The following is an 18779-nucleotide window of genomic DNA, read 5'->3' as shown; positions in this document are numbered from 1 at the left end:
AGTGAAGGACTGGCCTTTGAAGATGTGCATCAGGTGGAGGATGAAATATCGGAAAGGTCCATGACTTAGTGTCATACCTGCCAATTTCTGGCTATGCTACATGACTTGCAGCAGATGCAGTCAGTAGCGACCAACTGATAAAGAGAGTTACCTGAAGTTGTAGAATTAATTATTAAGTGCAAAAGGCTGCAACATATCCAGGTGGAAGAGAGTTGCTGTTCTATGGGGTTACATTAGGTCTTAGCTAACACTGCAAGAGGCCATAGATAGGTCAGAATGGAAATGAGATGGAGAATTAAAGCCTTTGGGTTGTCATTGTAGTAATGAAAGATCAACAATTTGTTTCAAAGTCAGGATGCAATTGACTTGGAGGTGATGGTCTTTCCATGAACTTGTTGTATTTGTCATTGTTGCTGGTGGGTTTCCAAGTCTAGGAATCAAAAAGATTGCAGATGTTGGAAACCAGAAATAAAAGCAGAAAATGATTGATGCACACAGCAAATCAGACAACAGATGTGCGTAGAGAAACAATTAATGTTTCAGGGCACTTCATCGGAACTGGGAAAGAGAGAAACAAGTTTGGTTTAGATACCAGTAAAGGTGGAGGAAGGGGTTGAGTAAATGAAGGGAATTTCTCTTGGGTTGAGACCACATGACCTAATGTAACACTTAAGGAGCAATTGAGCTCAGGTTAAGCTTCACACAGACGTACCATATTAATCTGATTTTTAAATCGATTACCTGATGAGGCTTTCTGTCACATAGCTGCTCAAATTTCTCATATTGGCCTGTTTTGAGTTCCAATTAAAGCTCTTTAGTGAATTGCTGGATTGAGAACCTAGTTGTATAGCACATGTACAACTATCCAGCCTGTAAATGGTAGTGCAGTTCACACTCTTCCTGCCACATTGACACATATCCCATATTTGAGTATTGCCTTTGGCAGTCTTACCTGCCTGCACATTGCTCCTTGTGCTTGAGCTAGAAGAGTACAGTGGTAGATTGCCAAGTCATTGGGCCTCAATTTGCTCCAAAAAGCTTGAGGTGTTATTTGAAAGATACATATTTTCTGAAATGCTAATGTGCTGTCTGATGCAACACACATAAAAAGCTGGAGAAACTCATCAGGTCGGGCAGCATCAATGAAAATAAATAAATTGGCAATGTTTTGGGCCGAGGCGCTTCATCAAACTAAAAAGAAAGGGGGAAGATGCCAGAATAAAAAGGTGGGTGAAGGGGAAGGAGAACAAACTAGAAGCTGATGGATGAAACCAGGTGAGTGGGAATGGGGTGGAGAAGGAATCTGGTAGAAGAGGAAAGGGGACCATGGAAGAAAGGGAAAAAGGAGGGGTATCAGGGGAAGGTGATAGGCAAGTGAGGAGAAGAAGAAAGAGGCCAGAGTGGAAATATAAGAGGGAAGGGGAAAAGAAAAAAAAATACCAGAAGGAGAAATCGAAGTTGAAGGCCACCTAGATGGAATATGAAGTGATGTTTCTTCACCTTGAGAATGGCCTTATTGTGGCAGAAGAGGAGGGAATATACCAACATGTCGGAACAGGAATGGGGATAGGAGTTAAAATAGTTGACCACTGGGAAATTATGCTTTTGGCAGATGGAGCAGAGTTGTTTGACAAAGCGGTCCCCCAACTTGCATCAGGTCTCATCAGTTTAGAGAAGGCTCCATTAGGAGCACCAGGTGCAATAGACTATCTCAACAAATTCACAGGTGAAGAGTTGCCTCACCTGGAAGGACTGTTTGAGTCCTGAATATAGGTAAGGGAGGAGGTAAATGGGAAAGAGTAGCATTTCTGTCACTTGCAGAGATATGTGTTAGGACAGAAATTAGTGGGGAGGGATGAATAGAAAAGGGCATCATGAAAGGAGTGATCTCTGCAGAAAGCAGAGTTGGGAGGGGAAGTAAAGATGTGTTTGGATCCTACTGAAGGTAGCAGAAGTTGCGGAGAATAAAGTGTTGAATGTGGAGGTAACAACAAGAGGAATTCTACCCTGTTGAGGCGATGGGGAGATGGGGTGAGCATAGGAGTCTGGGAAACGGAGGAGATGTGAGTGAGGGCAGCTTTGATGATGAAGGAAGAGATACCCTGTCCTTTGAAGAAGGATATCTCTGATGTCCTGGAAAAGAAAGCCTCACTTGGGAACAGATGCGGTGGAGACAAGGGAATGGAGAAAAGAGAATTGCATTTTTACAGGAGACAGGGTAGGAACAGGTATGGTCAAGATATCTGTGGTATTCCGTATATTTATAAAAAGCTATTGGTAGACATTTTGCCTCCAGAGATGGAGACAGAGAGATTGAAAAAGGGGAGAGAAATGTTAGAAGTGGACCAAGTGAATTTAAGGGCTGAGTGGAAATTAGAGGCAAAATTGATGAAATTGACGAGCTCAGCATGGATGTATGATGCAGCATCAATGCAATTGTCAGAGTAGTGCAAAAAGAGTTAGGGAGCATTACCAGAGGAGGTTTGGAACACGGACTGTTCCTCATAGCCAACGAAAAGGCAGGCATTGCTGGGGTCCATGCCATCTGGTGCTGCCTGTTGATGACAGACTCCCACTATCCAGGCCATGCTTTCTTCTTGCTGCTGCCATCAGGAAGGAAATGCAGGAGTCTTAGCTCCCACACCACCAGGTTCAGGAACATTATTTACCCTACACACATCAGGCTGTTGAACCAGCATAGATAACTTTGCTCACTGCAACTCTAAACTGATTCCACAACTTAGAGGCTTACTTTCAAGGACCCTACAATTCATATTCTCAGTAATGTTCACCTTTTAAAAATTTGCATAATTTGTCTTCTTTTGCACATTGGTTGTCAGTCTTTATTTACATTCTTTTTCATTAATTCTATTGTATTTCTTTATTTCCTGTAAATGCCTGCAAGAATATGAATCTCAAGGTATTTTCTGGTGGTATATATGTACTTTGATAAGAAACTTACTTTGACTCAGGAATTCAATAGGCATCGGTTCAGTTAGTGTTGACGTCAAACTCTTTCATACACGTGGTGGTAGGATTGGGAAATCAACAGGAAGAAATAGTGGAATTCTGTCACTTTCATGGGGGAGTGGGGTGGATCCAAGAGTTGATCACAGTGATGGAATGGGGAGACCAAGAATTGGAGGTGAGGGTGGGGGCAGAGAGTCAGGGATAGGTAGGAGAAGATCAGCATGGGCATTTTTGACATTTTGGGAAAATAACCAGATCCAGTGTTGCAGACCATTGGCTTAAGGGTTAGAACAGGGTTTGATGGTGTGATATGTGTGTTGGATCAGGAGGGGGTGTGCTCGTGGGAGGGGAGGTATAGTTCGGTAGCCAAAGGATAAAGGTAAGTAATTCACCAGTCCTCAGTCTGCAATCACTTAGTCTGAGTCTGTGTATTGGAACAATCTAAATGTAACAACTGACACTGGGATTCCCTTTCTGACCTTTTTTCCCTCCTTGATACAAGCTAAACCCTGAGTTATACTCAGGTGTCTTGACAGTTGAGCTCTCACTAATTTCCTGTGAAGGACGAATTCACTTCACTGACTGCAGCAGACACTGGTGCCCGTTCTAGGATATCCCCCCACAGTTCAGAAAGTCATGTTGCATGAGAACAAAAGTAATAATTTCCATTCCTGATGTGGAACACATGCCAGGATTGAAAGAGCTATACATGGCAGACAAGTGTGGTTCATCTCAAGTGAGCATGGGAGCACGGTAGTTAAGTTAGTGGACTTTGAGGCATTGTTCTGGGCCAGTGAATCAGAAACATCCATTTAAATCCGAACATGCATCTGGGGAATAACTAAATGAATGTGGAATTTGAGAAGAACCATGGCAACCTCAATAAGCACAAAACTGCTGGAACTGTTGTGGGAACTCCTCTTGTTTACTAATGTGCTCCGGTTGGCCCTGGATAGGATTCCAGATTCACTGCTGCCTCCTCATTTGAGGGGTGGTTAGGATGCATATTAAATGCCTGTGTTGTGAGAACCAATCACATTTTGTCAACAATGTAAGGAGTGATGCGAAATATACTTGAAAATATTGCAAGTGTGTTTTCCTCCAGGAAAAGTTTTCATTTGGGCGTGGACATCATATTGCTGGTAAACAGAATTATCCAATTGAATTTTGAGGCAATATCAATAACTTCAATTGCAACTTCATATAACTGAAAACTGCAAGTAGACTGTTTAAGGGACTGTGGAGTTATGATATTGCAACTCTGTTCTAAGTATTCCATTCACCCAGTACTTGGCTCTTTAAACGTTGGGAGGAAACCTGTTTAATGTTCTGTGGTTGAATCACATCATGTGTCATAAAATTTGGAGAAACAGTTTATAACACTCTGCCCCCCCTCCCCACCCAGCTCTAAAACCACTGATTCTTTCAATGTTCAGATTTTCCAGTCAGTCGTTCTGCCAGTTCTCTTCAATGAAAACACTCGGTCTCAGAGTTTGCCTTAACAGCGACTGTTTGTCTTTTGACTGTATTTCACTCTAGTTTTGCTGGGAAAGCAGCCCAATCAATTTTCCCATCTTGTACTTAGATGTATTATACACATTGTTACTTACAATCACGAAGATTTATTCAGACTTTTATTACAATTCCGGTCATAGTGGAGAGTAAAAAAATAAGAAAAAAGAGCTTGGCTCTTTTTAGTGATTTTTTAAAAAAACTTTCACTTACTGTTTCATTTGACACTTTGAACACTTGTTACACTGTAAAGCTACAGATAAAACATATTAGCTCAACTTTTCCATTTTGAGCTTCTTGGCATATCTCAGTACATTGCATGAGTATATGTAGCAATCTAATAATATATATTGAAAAACAAACACTAGAAACCTGAAAAAAAAAACAGAAATGCTGGAATTAGCCTGTTTTAAAGGACATGTGCTACAACAGGAGGTTGGATGAACTTGGGTTTTCTTCTCTGGAGCAGCAGGGGCTGAGGGGAGTACTGATACATGTTTATAAGATTATCAGAGGCATAGATAGAGTAGACAGGCAATATCTTTTTCCAGGGCTTGAAATGTCTAATGCCAGAGAGTGTGCATTTAAGGTGAAAGGGAGTAATTTCAAATGAGGTGTGAGGGGCAAATTTTTTTTACTCAGAGAGTGGCGGGTACCTGGAAAACACTGCCTGAGGTAATGGTAGAGGCAGATACATTAGGGACTTTTAAGAGGCATTTAGATAGAAATGTGAATGTGAGGAAAATGGAAGGATATGGACATTGTGTAGGTAGAAGAGATTAGTTTAGTTAGCCATTTGATTACTATTTTAATTAGTTGGTACAACATTGTGGGCCAAAGGGCCTGTTCCTGTATTGTACTCACAACACGCTGGAGGAACTCAGCTGGTTGGGCAACATCCGTGGAAATGATCAGTCAACGTTTCCACGGATGCTGCCCGACCTGCTGAGTTCCTCCAGCATGTTGTGAGTGTTGTTTTGAACCCAGCATCTGCAGAGTATTTTGTGTCCTGTATTGTACTGTTCTATGTTCTAAATATTTAGTAGGTCAGTCAGAATTTATGGAGAGAGCAACTGTTAATGTTTCAGGTCTATGGTTTTTGATCAGAACATTTCATTTCTGAATATTTCAGATTTCTACTATCAGTAATTTCCTCTCAGTTGAAAAGTCAGTCTTTATAATATTCAATGTCTCAGACAGCAAAAGTTACAAGAACTTGGATTGGACAAGTAATGAGGAGGATGAAATTGACGAGCTCAGCATGGGTGCAGGAAACAGCACCAATGTAGTTGTCAATGTACTGAAGGAAAAGTTGGGGAGCAGTACCAGAATAGGTTTGGAGCACAGACTGTTCCACATAACCTATGAAGAGGCAGGCATAGCTAGGGCCCATGCGAGTTCCCATAGCTACACCCTTAGTCTGAAGAAAGTGGGAAGAGCCAAAAAAGAAGTTATTAAGTGTGAGAACCAGTTCCGCCAACCGGAGGAGGGTAGTGCTGGTGGGGAACTGATGAGGTCTATTATCCAGAAAGTAGCGGAGGGCTTTGAGGCCTTCTTAATGGGGACTGGAGGTGTATAAGGATTGGACATCCATAGTGAAAATGAAGTGGTCGGGACCGGGGAACTGGAAGTTATTAAAGAGGTGGAGGGCATGGGATGTATCCCAGATGTAGGTGGGGAGGGACTGAACTATGAGTGACAAAATGGAGTCCAGGTAGGCAGATACAAGTTCAGTGGGACAGGAGCAGGCAGAAACTGTGGGTCTACCGGGACAGTCAGGCTTGTGGATCTTGGGGAGGAGGTAAAACCGAGCGGTGCGGAGTGTGGGAATAATGAGTTTAGCAGAGTTCTTAGAGTCTGAGATAACTGATCTATATTCATTCATATACTATGAATACATATACCAATAATTTATCAAATATATACACCCTCATCAGTAGTATCTCTCTTTGCTTTTTTTTTGTTCACCCCATTAATATCTCACTATTTCACATGCCTCTTAAACTGGGGACTCTTAGGAAATGGGAGAGGAAGAATTGTGTGCTTGTATGTGAGATGAAGAAAGTGAGATAGAAGGGAAGGGTGGGGAAAAACCTTGAGAAATAGAAGGACTTTTTAAACAAAGACTACATTAGGGATAATAATTTTTACCTATATGTATATTCAAAAGTAATATGCAGTGAATTCCATGCTACCTGAAATTGAATGGATTGGGATATTTTATGTAAAGTACATACGTGAAGTTTATGCTGAACATCAAACCTCGGTGTTAAATAGGCAGAGTGTTGTAAACATCATTTTTGGGAAGAAAACTTTGTCTTCTGTTTAACCTGCTCATTTGAGTAAATTGGAGTTTGTATTGTAACTTATGGAGATTTATTGCTACCACTAACTTGCTTTACATTTATCAGACAAAAATAATTCCATCCCCTTCTGTCCCTCTCAGTGATAAATAAACTCTTGCGTCCCTTCACTTTGACTTCCTCTCGAAATTATTCAATGAGATTGCAAAGCCTTCTCTGAATCAGAATCCAAATTGGGTTTAATATCACCGGCATGTGTCGTGAAATCTGTTGTCTTTGCAGCAGCAGTACAATGCAATAATAATAGAGAGAAAAAGCATGAATCACAGTAAGTATATATATAAAATAATTAAATTAAGTAAGTAGTGCAAAGATAAAATTTTAAAAAGTAGTGAGGTAGTGTTCATGGGTTTAATGTTCATATTTGAAATTGATGCCAGAGGGGAAGAAGCTTTGGGTGTGTGCCTTCAGGCTTCTGATGGTAGCACTGAAAAAAGGCATGTCCTGGCTCGCAGGGGTCCTTAGTGACAGATTCTGCATTTTTTTGAGACATGGCTTCTTTAAGATGTCCTGGATATTTTGAAGGCTAGTGCACATGATGGAACTGACTAATTTTACAACTCTCTGCATCTTATTTCGATCCTGTGCAGTTGCTACCCCATCTCCCCCATACCAGACAGAGATGCAGCCAGTTAGACTGCTCTTCTTGGTGCATCTGTAGAAACTTGTGAGTATGTTTGGTGATATAACAAATCTCCTCAAACCCTGAATGAAGTATAGCCGCTGGTGTGCCGCCTTTGTAGATGCATCAATATGTTGGGTCCAGGATAGATCCTCAGGGATATTGACACCCAGGAACTTGAAATTGCTCACTCTTTCCATTTCTGATCCCTCCATGAGGGCTGTTGTGTGTTTCCTCATCTTACCCTTTCTGAATTCCACAATCAGTTCTTTAGACTTGCTGACTTTGAGTACAAGGTTGGTGCTGTGACACCAGTCAACTAACTGATATCTCACTCCTGTACGCAGTCTCGTCACCATCTGAAATTCTGCCAACAATAGTTGTGGTGTCAACAAATGTATAGGTGGCATTTGAGCTGTGCCTCATCACACAGTCATGGGTGTAGAGAGAGTAGAGCAGTGAGCTAAGCACACATCCCTGAGGTGCGCCGTTGTTGATTGTCATCGAAGTAGAGCTACAGTTTCCGATCTGCACAGATTGTGGTCTCCCAGTTAGGAAGTCGAGGATCCAGTTGCAGAGGGGGGTACAGAGCCATTTTTTTTCCTGTGCATTTTAAAAACAAGTTTCTAAAGCTAGCTCCAAGTTACAATTTTCAGAATTAGAGCCATTGCATTTAATGAAACCTGCTTACTTACGGAAAGGGGCAGTTTAGCCCACCAGAAGCACACACATTAATTAGGAAGGACATTTAAACTCTTCATTGAGGACAATCCAAAGTTGGGACCATGTTTCTGGAGCAGTGAGATTACAGCACTGTTGTATGACCATGCCACTCATGAATAGGGTCAGTTTAATGGTTATTGCCGTCACCAAGCATTCAAATTTAGCTTTAGAAACTTGTTATTAAAGGTCACAACAAGCAACTTATCCCAACAACAACTAGTCTTTGAAGTTTGAACAATTCAACATTATCATTTGTGTTTCTAATTTTATTTTCAGCTTTGATAGACACAAGACTTTCCTGGCACTGGGGGCAGTGAAGAACATCTCTGTGAATGTGACCATTTTAAATGCTGGGGATGATGCATATGACACCAATGTTTATTTTAACTTCTCTCAAGAGCTCTTCTTCATCAAGATGTGGCAGAAGGTTAGTAATCCATAAACAACAGAAATTCTGCAGTTGCTGGAAAATCAAGCAACACACATCAAAGTTGCTGGTGAACGCAGCAGGCCAGGCAGCATCTCTAGGAAGAGGTACAGTCGACGTTTCAGGCTGAGACCCTTCAGTTAGTCCTGATGAAGGGTCTCAGCCTGAAACGTCGACTGTACCTCTTCTTAGAGATGCTGCCTGGCCTGCTGAGTTCACCAGCAACTTTGATGCTACTAACTCTTCCTTCAGTTAGTTCTGATGAAGGGTCTCGGCCTGAAACGTCGACTGTACCTCTTCCTAGAGATGCTGCCTGGCCTGCTGCATTCACCAGCAACTTTGATGTGTGTTGTTAGTAATCCATAGATGCATTTTGAGATCACAAAGTTTAAAACTTTTGGTCTTTTTGCAATTGATGCAGAGCCTGTGCCTCAGTTCTCTTATTTTGGACTCTGAGCTCCCAGTGGAGCACAGGCCAGTGATGACCTCTCGTCTCCATTGTCCAAAGTTGATGGTCTGGTTGGAGTTCATCAATGTTTCTGTTATCTACTGTATGGGGGATTGGCTTATACAGCTTCACCAGAGCCCCGTTGGCTGTTTCCACCTCTCACGATGGGGACGTAGGGTTGGACTTTGAAAGGCCTGTGCCTGAGTTGAGAATGATTAAAAATAAGGGTGTTTTTCCATGTTTCTGAATTGTTCATCAAGTCCTGATGAATTGTTCATTGTTACATGCAGAGTAAGTTGCTGTGAGATTATAACCATTTCTTTGGTTATAACTGTTACGTTTGTAACTCCAAAACATAAAGCTAAATGAAAGGAAAAAGACGGGAACCCAGGAGAACTTGACTCAGTTTAATTTTTATTTTAAGTGAGCTGCACACATATCATGTGGTAGCATCATGACATACCTGTATGCAATTCCCATGATTTTACCCGTAATTAATTATGTAAACAACAAAAAATACTTATAATATTACTTGAATATTACTGTAATATCAAATAAACAATACTCATCCCTGCTTAGCTATAAACTTCAACTCAATATAGAATGCGTCTCAACTATGTACACAGTATACCGCCATACAGACATCCACAGCATAGCAAATTTTAAATTGCCTGATTCAAGCTTAAAATTTAACCTCTGTGAAGGATTTCTTACTCTTGTTGGGATAACATCTCTCCTGACAAGGAGGTCACACTCTGCTTGGCAGGTGAGACTTGTAGGTGTGGAAACAATCTCGGGTTCTGGGGCCTCCTCCATGGTGGTTGTAGGAGTTGAATCGGGGACCGCAGGAAGTGGTTCTGACAGCTCTGGACACCTTTCTCTCCTTCCTTTTTCTTCTAGTTTGTGCGTCTTGATCTTGGGAAGATGCATTTAGTTCATTGGAATATTCTCGTATTAATCCTTCTGTTGCTCACGTTATGATCTGATCTCTCCTCTTGGTTTCCTCATCCACAACATAATCTGGACGAATCCACTGTTTCTGTATCTCCATTGACTCTTTTTTTTGGCCTTCCATTCATCCAGCTGGGCTTTGGTCTTTGCATCTACTTTTACAAGCAGCTTTTTGTCTCTCACTTGAATTTCATGCAATAACCTTAATGCAGGCAGAGTAGATTCTGGTTCTTTAACTCACAAAAGCTGAATGCTTGCAACTTTCCTGAAGCTCCTTGAACTCTCTTCCAACTTACAACCAAGCCATGTTTCAAAAGTAACTGCCTGAGAAGCTTTCTCAGATCGATTGCCGACAAAACCTGTTGCAGTCGGACCACTGCTTTTGTCATTTTAACGATTCCTCTAAGCAGCATGGTCCTTCCTTGTTCCGATATGCTTTTGAACCAGAGGCATAGAGTTGGCATCAACACCTGTTTCCCCTCTGTGGGGTAATGGTTCGTGGTGTACAGCATGGAGACAGTTGTGGCATCATCCAGTACCTTTCTTAATTCACTTTCAGTTGACTCTATTACAGCAACTATGATATGCAAGTTGTGGATGGATCTCCAATTAAGTTGTAGTTGTCTCAGCCAGTCACATCTCCACAATTCTGGCCCTCCTGTTTTTACCACATACAAGCCCAATGTGACTTGTTATTTGTTGTATTTCACTGTTACAAATGTCATTCCCACAGGAGTTATCTTTTTGTTAGTATAAATTCTTAGTTGGATATTATTATTAGATTATTAAATTATGAGGACACGCAGTCCTCTTTTATTGTCATTTAGTAATGTATGCATTAAGAAATGATACAATATTCCTCCGGTGTGATATCACAGAAACACAGGACAGACCAAGACTGAAAAACTGACAAAAACCACATAATTATAACATATAGTTACAACAGTGCAAGCAATACCGTAACTTGATGAAGAACAGGCCGTGAGCACGGTAAAAAAGTTCAAAGTCTCTCGAAAGTCCCACATCTCACGCAGACGGGAGAAGGAAGAAAACTCTCCCTGTCATACCCGGCCACAGTCTGACTCTGAGTCGTCCGAAAACTTCGAGCTCCGACCAGCCCTCCGACACCGAGTACCATCTCTGCTGACCGCTTCGACCCCAGACCCGGTCACCAGCAGCAGGAAAAGCCGAGGATTTTGGGGCTTTCCCTCCGGAGATTCTCGATCGCACAGTAGCAGTGGCAGTGAACCGGGCATTTCAGAAGTTACTCCAGATGTTCCTCCGTGCTCTCATGGCTGTCTCCAGCAAATCAAAATTGTGCACGGCCCCTATTTAACAAATACGATATCATTTCACCGGAAAGGCTACGCGCGCTGCATCGCGCTGCCATCTTCTCCTCCCTCCAGGCTACAGGATCTGCAGGCTACAATTCAATATCTTTGAATTGCCATTCAAACTCACTTTGTGGAATGACTGAAACATCCAAACCAGTGTCCTATTCCATTTTAATTAATTGGCCGTTCGCTCTCTTGGTCGTAATTCTTATGGATTGACTGACAGACTGCTGAAACACATATGAAGCCAAATGCCACTGTTGCCACGACAAACTTTATTTTTTTAAACTCGACTGTTTCTCTCTCTCTCTCTCTCTCTCTCTTCTGAAGAGATAGCAACTGTGCTTTTTTTTTAATTGACCATTTCTTGCTACATTTTTTATAACTTGTATGTCTCACTGTGCTTCAGTGGGTAGGTAGTCGTCCCAGGTTTGATTAAAACTTCCTCGTCGCCACTGTTAAGTTTTGTAACTCTAAAACATAAAGTTAATTCAAAGGAGAAGTATGGGAGCCCAGGAGGACTTGACTTAGTTTTTACTTCAAGCAAAGAACATGCATATCACGTGGTAGTGTCATGACAGATGCAACTCACATATTTTTACATATAACCCGTAATGAATTATATAACCAATAAAGGATGCTTAATCAAACAATATATTTACAATTTTGCTCAAATATTACTGTAATATTAAATACATAACAGTAGCCTAAAGCACAAGTTGTCTCCAGTTAAGGGAAAATGTACGGATTACAGGAAAGCAAAGTTTGTGCTTGCACTTTAAACCTTATCTAATAAGGACTGAATTTTTGATTGGAATGCACTGATAAAGAAAAATATTTCAATGAAATTAGTATTTGGTTTAGTGACTTGAATTCCAGTTCAGTCGGGCAGCTGTGTCCAAGTTTCTCATGTTTCTTTTGAATTTCTCAGCTTTGAATTCCGAACTTTGCTTCACAGTAAATCAGCTGAGTATGCAGTTCCTGCAATTGTAGTTTTGGTTAAATGGCCTTCTATTAAAATCATTCTGTTTTTTTTATTTTAAAAGAAAATCAAATCCCATTGGATTTGGTTTTACACTGAATGATCCAAACTGTTGTTGATGGCATTGTTAACATTCAGTAGCAGATATAAATGTGTCAAATGTAGCTATGCAGGTTCTGAAAGAGGTAGATGAAGAGATTGTGGAGGCAATAGTAATGATCGATAAAGAATCACTGGATACTGGAATGGTTCCACAGAACTGGAAAATCACTACTGTTAGGCCACACTTCAAGAAGGGAGGGAGGCAAAAGAAAGGAAGTTATGGGCTAATCATCCTGACTTTAGAGGTTGGCAAGATGTTAGAGTGTATTATTTAGGATGAGGATTTGGGATTCTTGGAGGCACCCAAAAGAAAAGCCAAAGTCAGCATAGCTTCCATGAGAGGAAATCTTGCCTGACAAATCTCTTGGATTGCTTTCCCAAATTGTCTGCTCCTATCCCTCTCCAGCGCTATGGTAAAGGACATAGAGTTGTGATCACCATCTCCAAAATGCTGTCCCACTGAGAGATCTGACACCTGATCAGATTCATTTTCCAGTACCAGATCAAGTACACCCTCTCCTCTAATTGGCTTATCTACATATTATGTCAGGAAATCTTCCCGAACACACCTAACAAACCTATCTGCCTATCCTTCCTCATAAATTCCCTACAAGATGTCTCAACTTGTGCGCCAACCATCCCATCCTCTGCCTCTTCAGTTTGGTTCCTACCCCCTTGCAAATCTAGTTTAAACCCTCCCCAACATCATTAGCAAACCTCCCTCCCAGGATATTGGTTCCCCACCAGCTCCAGTGCAACCCGTCCCACTTGTACAGGTCACCCCTTCCCCAGGAAAAGTTCCAATGATCCAAGAACTTGAAACCCTGCCCCCTGCACCAACTCCTCAGCCACTCACTTGTCTGAGCTATCTTCCTGTTCTGACCTTCCCTAGCTCGTGGCACCCGGAGTAATCTGGAGATTATCACCTTGGAGATCCAGGTCTTCAGCCTCCTTCCTCACTCCCTAAACTTACTGCGCAGGACCTCCACCCCTCTCCTGCCATGTCACTGGTACCAACATGTACCACAACCTCTGGCTGCTCACCCTCCCCTTCCAGAATATTCTGCAACCACTCAGAGACATCTTAGACCTTAACACCCAGGAGGCAACACACTACCCGGAGGCAACACACTACCCTGGCGTTCCTTTTGCTGCCGCAGAATCTCCTCTGTCCCCTTAACTATTGAGACCACTATAACTATTGCTCCACCTGACTTCACCCTACCCTTCTGAGGCTCAGAGCCAACCACAGTGCTATTGGTCAGGCTGCTATTGCCTTGCTCAGATAGGTCATTCCACTCAGCAGTATCCAAAGGGGTATACCTGTTGCTGCACTGACCTCTTTCTCTCTTTACCTCTCTCGATGTTCACCCATCTACTTCCTGAATTCTGCACTCTGGGAGTAACCACCTGCTCAAATATCAATTACTCTGCATCCCAGATGATCCTAAGTTTATCCAACTCCAGCTCCAGCTCCTTCGTGCGGTCTTTCAGGAAAAGGAGTTGACTGCACTTCCCACAGATGTAGTCATCAGGGAGACTATCAGGATGCATGAATTCCCACATCGTACAGGGGGAACATTCCACTGCCATATCTGCCATCCTGACTGCACTGTACAATGGGCAACCAAGGCCAAACCAGCAATAACAAAAGGAAAAACCTACCCTTCTTGCCCGCTTCTTTGGCCTCAGCCTCTTCTTGTCAAAGCCTCTGAGTTCCTACTCTTACTCTAGCCCCCGCTCCAATAATTGCTGCTCCGCTAGACCCTACCTATCTTTTATGGTTTAAAAAAATAAGAAAAACCCACACGCAAGGAGAAGGAACTTGGTGGTGCTCCACCTGCCTTCCGCTGCCGCTAAATTGTTCTGGGGCAATTGAACATCTTACAGTTAAGTGCTGGCCACAGTACTGCTCAGGGGATTTATTGTTGTGTTCACCACTGCTGTCTACATCCTCCCAAGCGCGACCACGAAGGACACACTGGGAGAGCTGTACAGTATCATCTGTTCTCTACAAAACAAGCATCTGAATGGCCTCTTCATAATTGCAGGAGATTTTAATCATGTTAACCTGCAGGACGTTTTACCCAACATGTCACCATGGCCACTAGGGGAACAAACAAGACGCGGTACTTATAAAGCCATCCCACGTCCTCATCTTGGTCTCTGTGACCACATCTCCTTAATGTTAATCCCAGTGCTGAAAATGGAGAAACCAGTCAAGAGGACCATCCCTGTATGGCCTAATAAGGCAACATCAATATTTTGGGACTGTTTTGAACACACTATCTGACAGATGTTGAAGGAGGCCACCACAGACCTCGAGGAATATGCCTTATTTGTCATTGGCTACATCTGTGAGTGTGTAGACGACGTTGGTACCTCAAGAACAGCCATCTCACGGCATAGCCAGAAGCCCCTGGCTGAACACAGAGGTGTACTCCCTACTAAAGCCTGGGACCTCCCTTCAAGTTTGGAGACAGACAGCTCTCAGATAAGCTGAAAGAAAGCTCATCTTAGGCATCAAGAGGGCAAAGACTGCCTACACACAAAAATTTCAGGATCTCCTGTCAGATAGTGATCCCCGACGTGTGGCAGGGCATCAAGGGCATATACAAGGAAATACAATGTCAACTGTACAAGTGGTGCTTCCCTCTCTGGAAACTCCAAAAATGTTATGCACACTTCAAGGCAACACAACGCCAGTCATGAAAGTTATCCTCTCCCAGGTGAGCAGTCACTGTCTGTAACAGCAGCTGACGTGAGAAGGACTCTGCAGAGACTCAACTCTCTTAAGGCGACCAGACCAGACAACATCCTCAGCCAAGTACTCAAGGAGTGTGCACACCAGCTCACTGATGTCTTCACGGCCATCTTCACTCATCCAGGCTGCTGTTCACATGTTTCTAATCCCTGTACCAAAGAACTCTAGACTTTTAGAACTGAACAACTGCTTCCTGGTGACACTGATGTCACCAGGAAGCACTTTGAATGGCTGGCAATGGCACCTCCTCCTCAGACTTCCTAATGAGCAGACCTCAGATAGTCAGGATGTACAACCGCTTCTCCCTCCCCATCATCCTCAACATGGGTGCCCCCCCAGGGCTGTGTGCTGAGCCCTTTGCTGTACACTCTGCTCACACATGACTGCACAACTGAACACCCGAGTAGTCACATTGACAAGTTCACTGATAACACGACAGTGGTGGGGCTCATCACCAACAATGATGAGATAACGTACAGAGAGGAGATGGAAGAGCTCGAGGCCTGGTGACAGACAAATAACCTCTTCCTCAATGTCAGCAAGACAAAGGAGATGGTTATTGACTTCAGGAAAACTCGCACCACTCACACCCTTGTTACATCAGTGCACAGCAGTGGAAACTGCAAACAGTTTCAAACTCCTGGGAGCACACATTTCACACAATTTCTCATGCTCCCAGAACGCATCCTAGACAACCAGGATGGCTGACCAACCCCTCCACTTTCTGAAGAGGCTGAGGAGAACTGGACTATGCACATCTATACTCAAGTCATTCTACAGATGAACAGCAGAGAGCATCCTTGGTATGGAAGCTACACTGCAGCAGATAGGAAGGTTCTACAGGACGTCAAAACTGCCAGTGCACCACCGGCACCAGCCTAACCACCATCAAGGACATATGCACAGAAAGGTGCTTGTAAAAAGGCCAGTAACATCATGAAGGATCCCACCCACCCTGCTCATGGAGTGTTTGATTCACCTCCTTCTGGGAGGAGGCTACATAGCATCCATGCCAGACCACCAGATTCAAAATTAGTTACTTTCTCCAAACTGCACAACACCACAGCTCACTAACCCACCCTGCCATACCCCCAACCCATTACTACTTTATTATTTCCTCTCTGATTTATTTTATGTACTGTGACGAAAAACCAAGTTATCAGAAGATTGATGCAAATGAGGGAGATAAGTGAGACAATGGAGAAACATTCCAAATGTTAATGAGAGAGGAGAAGAGAGATTAACGAAAAGAGACACAGTTCCGAGTATTGTCAGACCGGTTGCTTTGACCCTGAACTGTTTGAAGTTTGATGGACAGGCGATACCCCAACAGGGGGATAAAAGGAACAGGTTCGCTAAGGCAAGAGACACCACGAGATCACGAGACCCTGGAAGTGCGGTGTGTCCTCACAAGTTGGTGGAAGTTTGGAGGTCTGGTCGCGGGACCGACCATAGACGCACAGGGTGAAAAGGTACGATCGGCGGGAACCTGGTGTGTGTGTCCGCCCTTGCCTGGGTGCCGGGTTCACCGCGGAAGAACGATCGTATCCGGAACGGAGGGGTCACAATTGGTGACCTCAGAAGACATTAAAAGGGCTCGCCCGAAAGCTAACTGCGAGGAGCATCAGAGGTCTGTCTGAATCCAATTTGCATATTTGCTCTCTCTCTCTCTCCAACGGCACAACAGCGATTGCTGCGAACTGTACTCAGCTGAACTGAACTCTGCGTCACTTGAGACTGATCATTTTACCCCTAGACTGCGATAGAGCTTGATTGATTCCCATTTATCCTAGTTCTGTGTACATGTGGGTTTTATCATTGCTAACCTGTTGCATTTATATCCTTACGATTAGAGTACTGTGTTACTTATTTCTTTAATAAAACTTCCTTAGTTCCAGTAATCCAGACTCCAACTAAGTGGTCCATTTCTGCTGCTTTGGCAACCAAGGTACGGGGTACGTAACATAAGTGGGGATCTCGTCCGCGATTTTGAACGCCAAATTTGGGACTGGGTAAATTGATTGGGTTATAATTCCCGAAAGAAAGAAAGGGCAAACAGCAGAAATGGAGATTGAGGAATTTCTAAAGGCGCCAACCTTGGAAGCATTAGAGGATGCCAGGAAATCAGAATTGGCAACTGTGGCCAAACGGTTGAATCTTTTTAAGGGGAAGTCGACAGTGAGGAGAGCAGAGATGCACAGAGCTATCATTGAGCATTATGTATCTAAAGGTGTGTCTCCCCAAGGGGAGCTGGAGGTGGTATCTATGGGCAAACCTGGTGGAGAAGCAGTACAGCTGCAGATGGAAAAATTGAGACTCGAGCACGAGTTCCAGGTAAAACAGCTGGAGCGAGAAGAGAGAGACAGGCAGTTACAATGCGAAGAGAGAATAAAACAGCTGGAGTGAGAGGAGAGGGACAGGCAATTGGAGCGAGAAGAGAGGGACAGGCAGTTAGAGCGAGAAGAGAGGGAGAAACAGAGGGAAAGGGAATTTGAGCTGGAGAAGTTAAGGATGACGCTAGCGCAGGGGCCCATGCCGAACCAAGGTAGAGGGTTCAGGGCGACCCAGGAGGTTAGGCTGGTTCCCCCATTTGAGGAGGCCGATGTTGATCGGTGCTTTCTCCATTTTGAAAAAGTTGCTGCAAGTCAGGACTGGCCGAGGGATAAGTGGGCTGTTTTGCTTCAGAGTGTATTTAAAGGAAAAGCCCAACAAGCTTACTCGGCCTTGTCCGCAGAAGATGCCCAGAGGTATGATGTGGTGAAAGAGGCCATACTCAGGATTTATGAGTTGGTCCCGGAGGCATACTGGCAGAGGTTCCGGAATGCGAGGAAGCAGTGGGGCCGCACGTATTTAGAGTTTGCCCGTGAGATGCAGATGTATTGTGAGCATTGGTGCGCCTCAAAAGGGGTCAATGGGGATTATGACAGACTGCTACAGCTAATCCTGATTGAGCAGTTTAAAGGTTGTGTCCCTGAAGGTATGAGACCCTACCTAGTCGATAAAGAGGCAGCCACTTTAGCCGCAACTGCTAAGTTAGCGGATGAATACGCGTTAATGCACAAAGCGAAGTTTACCCCGAGTAAAGGCTACCAGAAGGATAGTCAAGAGGGCGGGGAAAATCCGCCAGAAAAGCCAGAAAGTAAGCCAGGGACTAGTGAGAAGGATAAGGTAGACAGGGAGCAGTTTGGTAGGAAGTCTCCTGGGGTCGTATGCTATAATTGTGGGAAAGCCGGACACCTTGCGTCCAGGTGCTTTGCCCCAAAGAAGGAGACGGGGAAAGGGAAAACGACGGTTCCAACTGGCTGTATTGAGCTGGTAAACAAACCGCTAGGGAAGATGAGGTCTGATAAAGTTCAGGAAGGGCGCGAGAGGTTTATCTCGGCCGGATTGCTGTCAGTGAAAAAGGGGTTAAACCCGGTTCCAGTACGGATCTGGAGAGACACTGGAGCTTGTCAGTCATTGATATTAAAGAGCGTGTTAGACCTTAGTTCAGAGACCCAGACTGGGGAGGTCAGGGTGATAAAAAGGCATTGGGAAAGGGACTGAAGCAGTACCTTTGCACCAGATACACCTAAAAAGCG

The 18779-nt window shown here is 43.6% G+C and overlaps 1 protein-coding gene across 1 annotated transcript in view; it reads left to right on the top strand.

Moving 5' to 3' along the window:
- Positions 1–18779, top strand: part of itga9 (integrin, alpha 9) — a 430612-nt gene that overhangs the window by 242566 nt on the left and 169267 nt on the right. The window contains exon 18 of the mRNA XM_063054766.1: positions 8467–8617. Within this exon, the coding sequence (XP_062910836.1) occupies positions 8467–8617 (151 nt within the window). The remainder of the gene's footprint in view (positions 1–8466; positions 8618–18779) is intronic.

The sequence above is a fragment of the Mobula hypostoma genome, chromosome 1, assembly GCF_963921235.1.
Source record: "Mobula hypostoma chromosome 1, sMobHyp1.1, whole genome shotgun sequence".
NCBI classification, from domain to species: Eukaryota; Metazoa; Chordata; class Chondrichthyes; order Myliobatiformes; family Myliobatidae; genus Mobula; species Mobula hypostoma.
The sequence above is the reverse complement of the archived record's forward strand: the minus strand, read 5'-3'. Positions and strand labels throughout refer to the sequence as shown.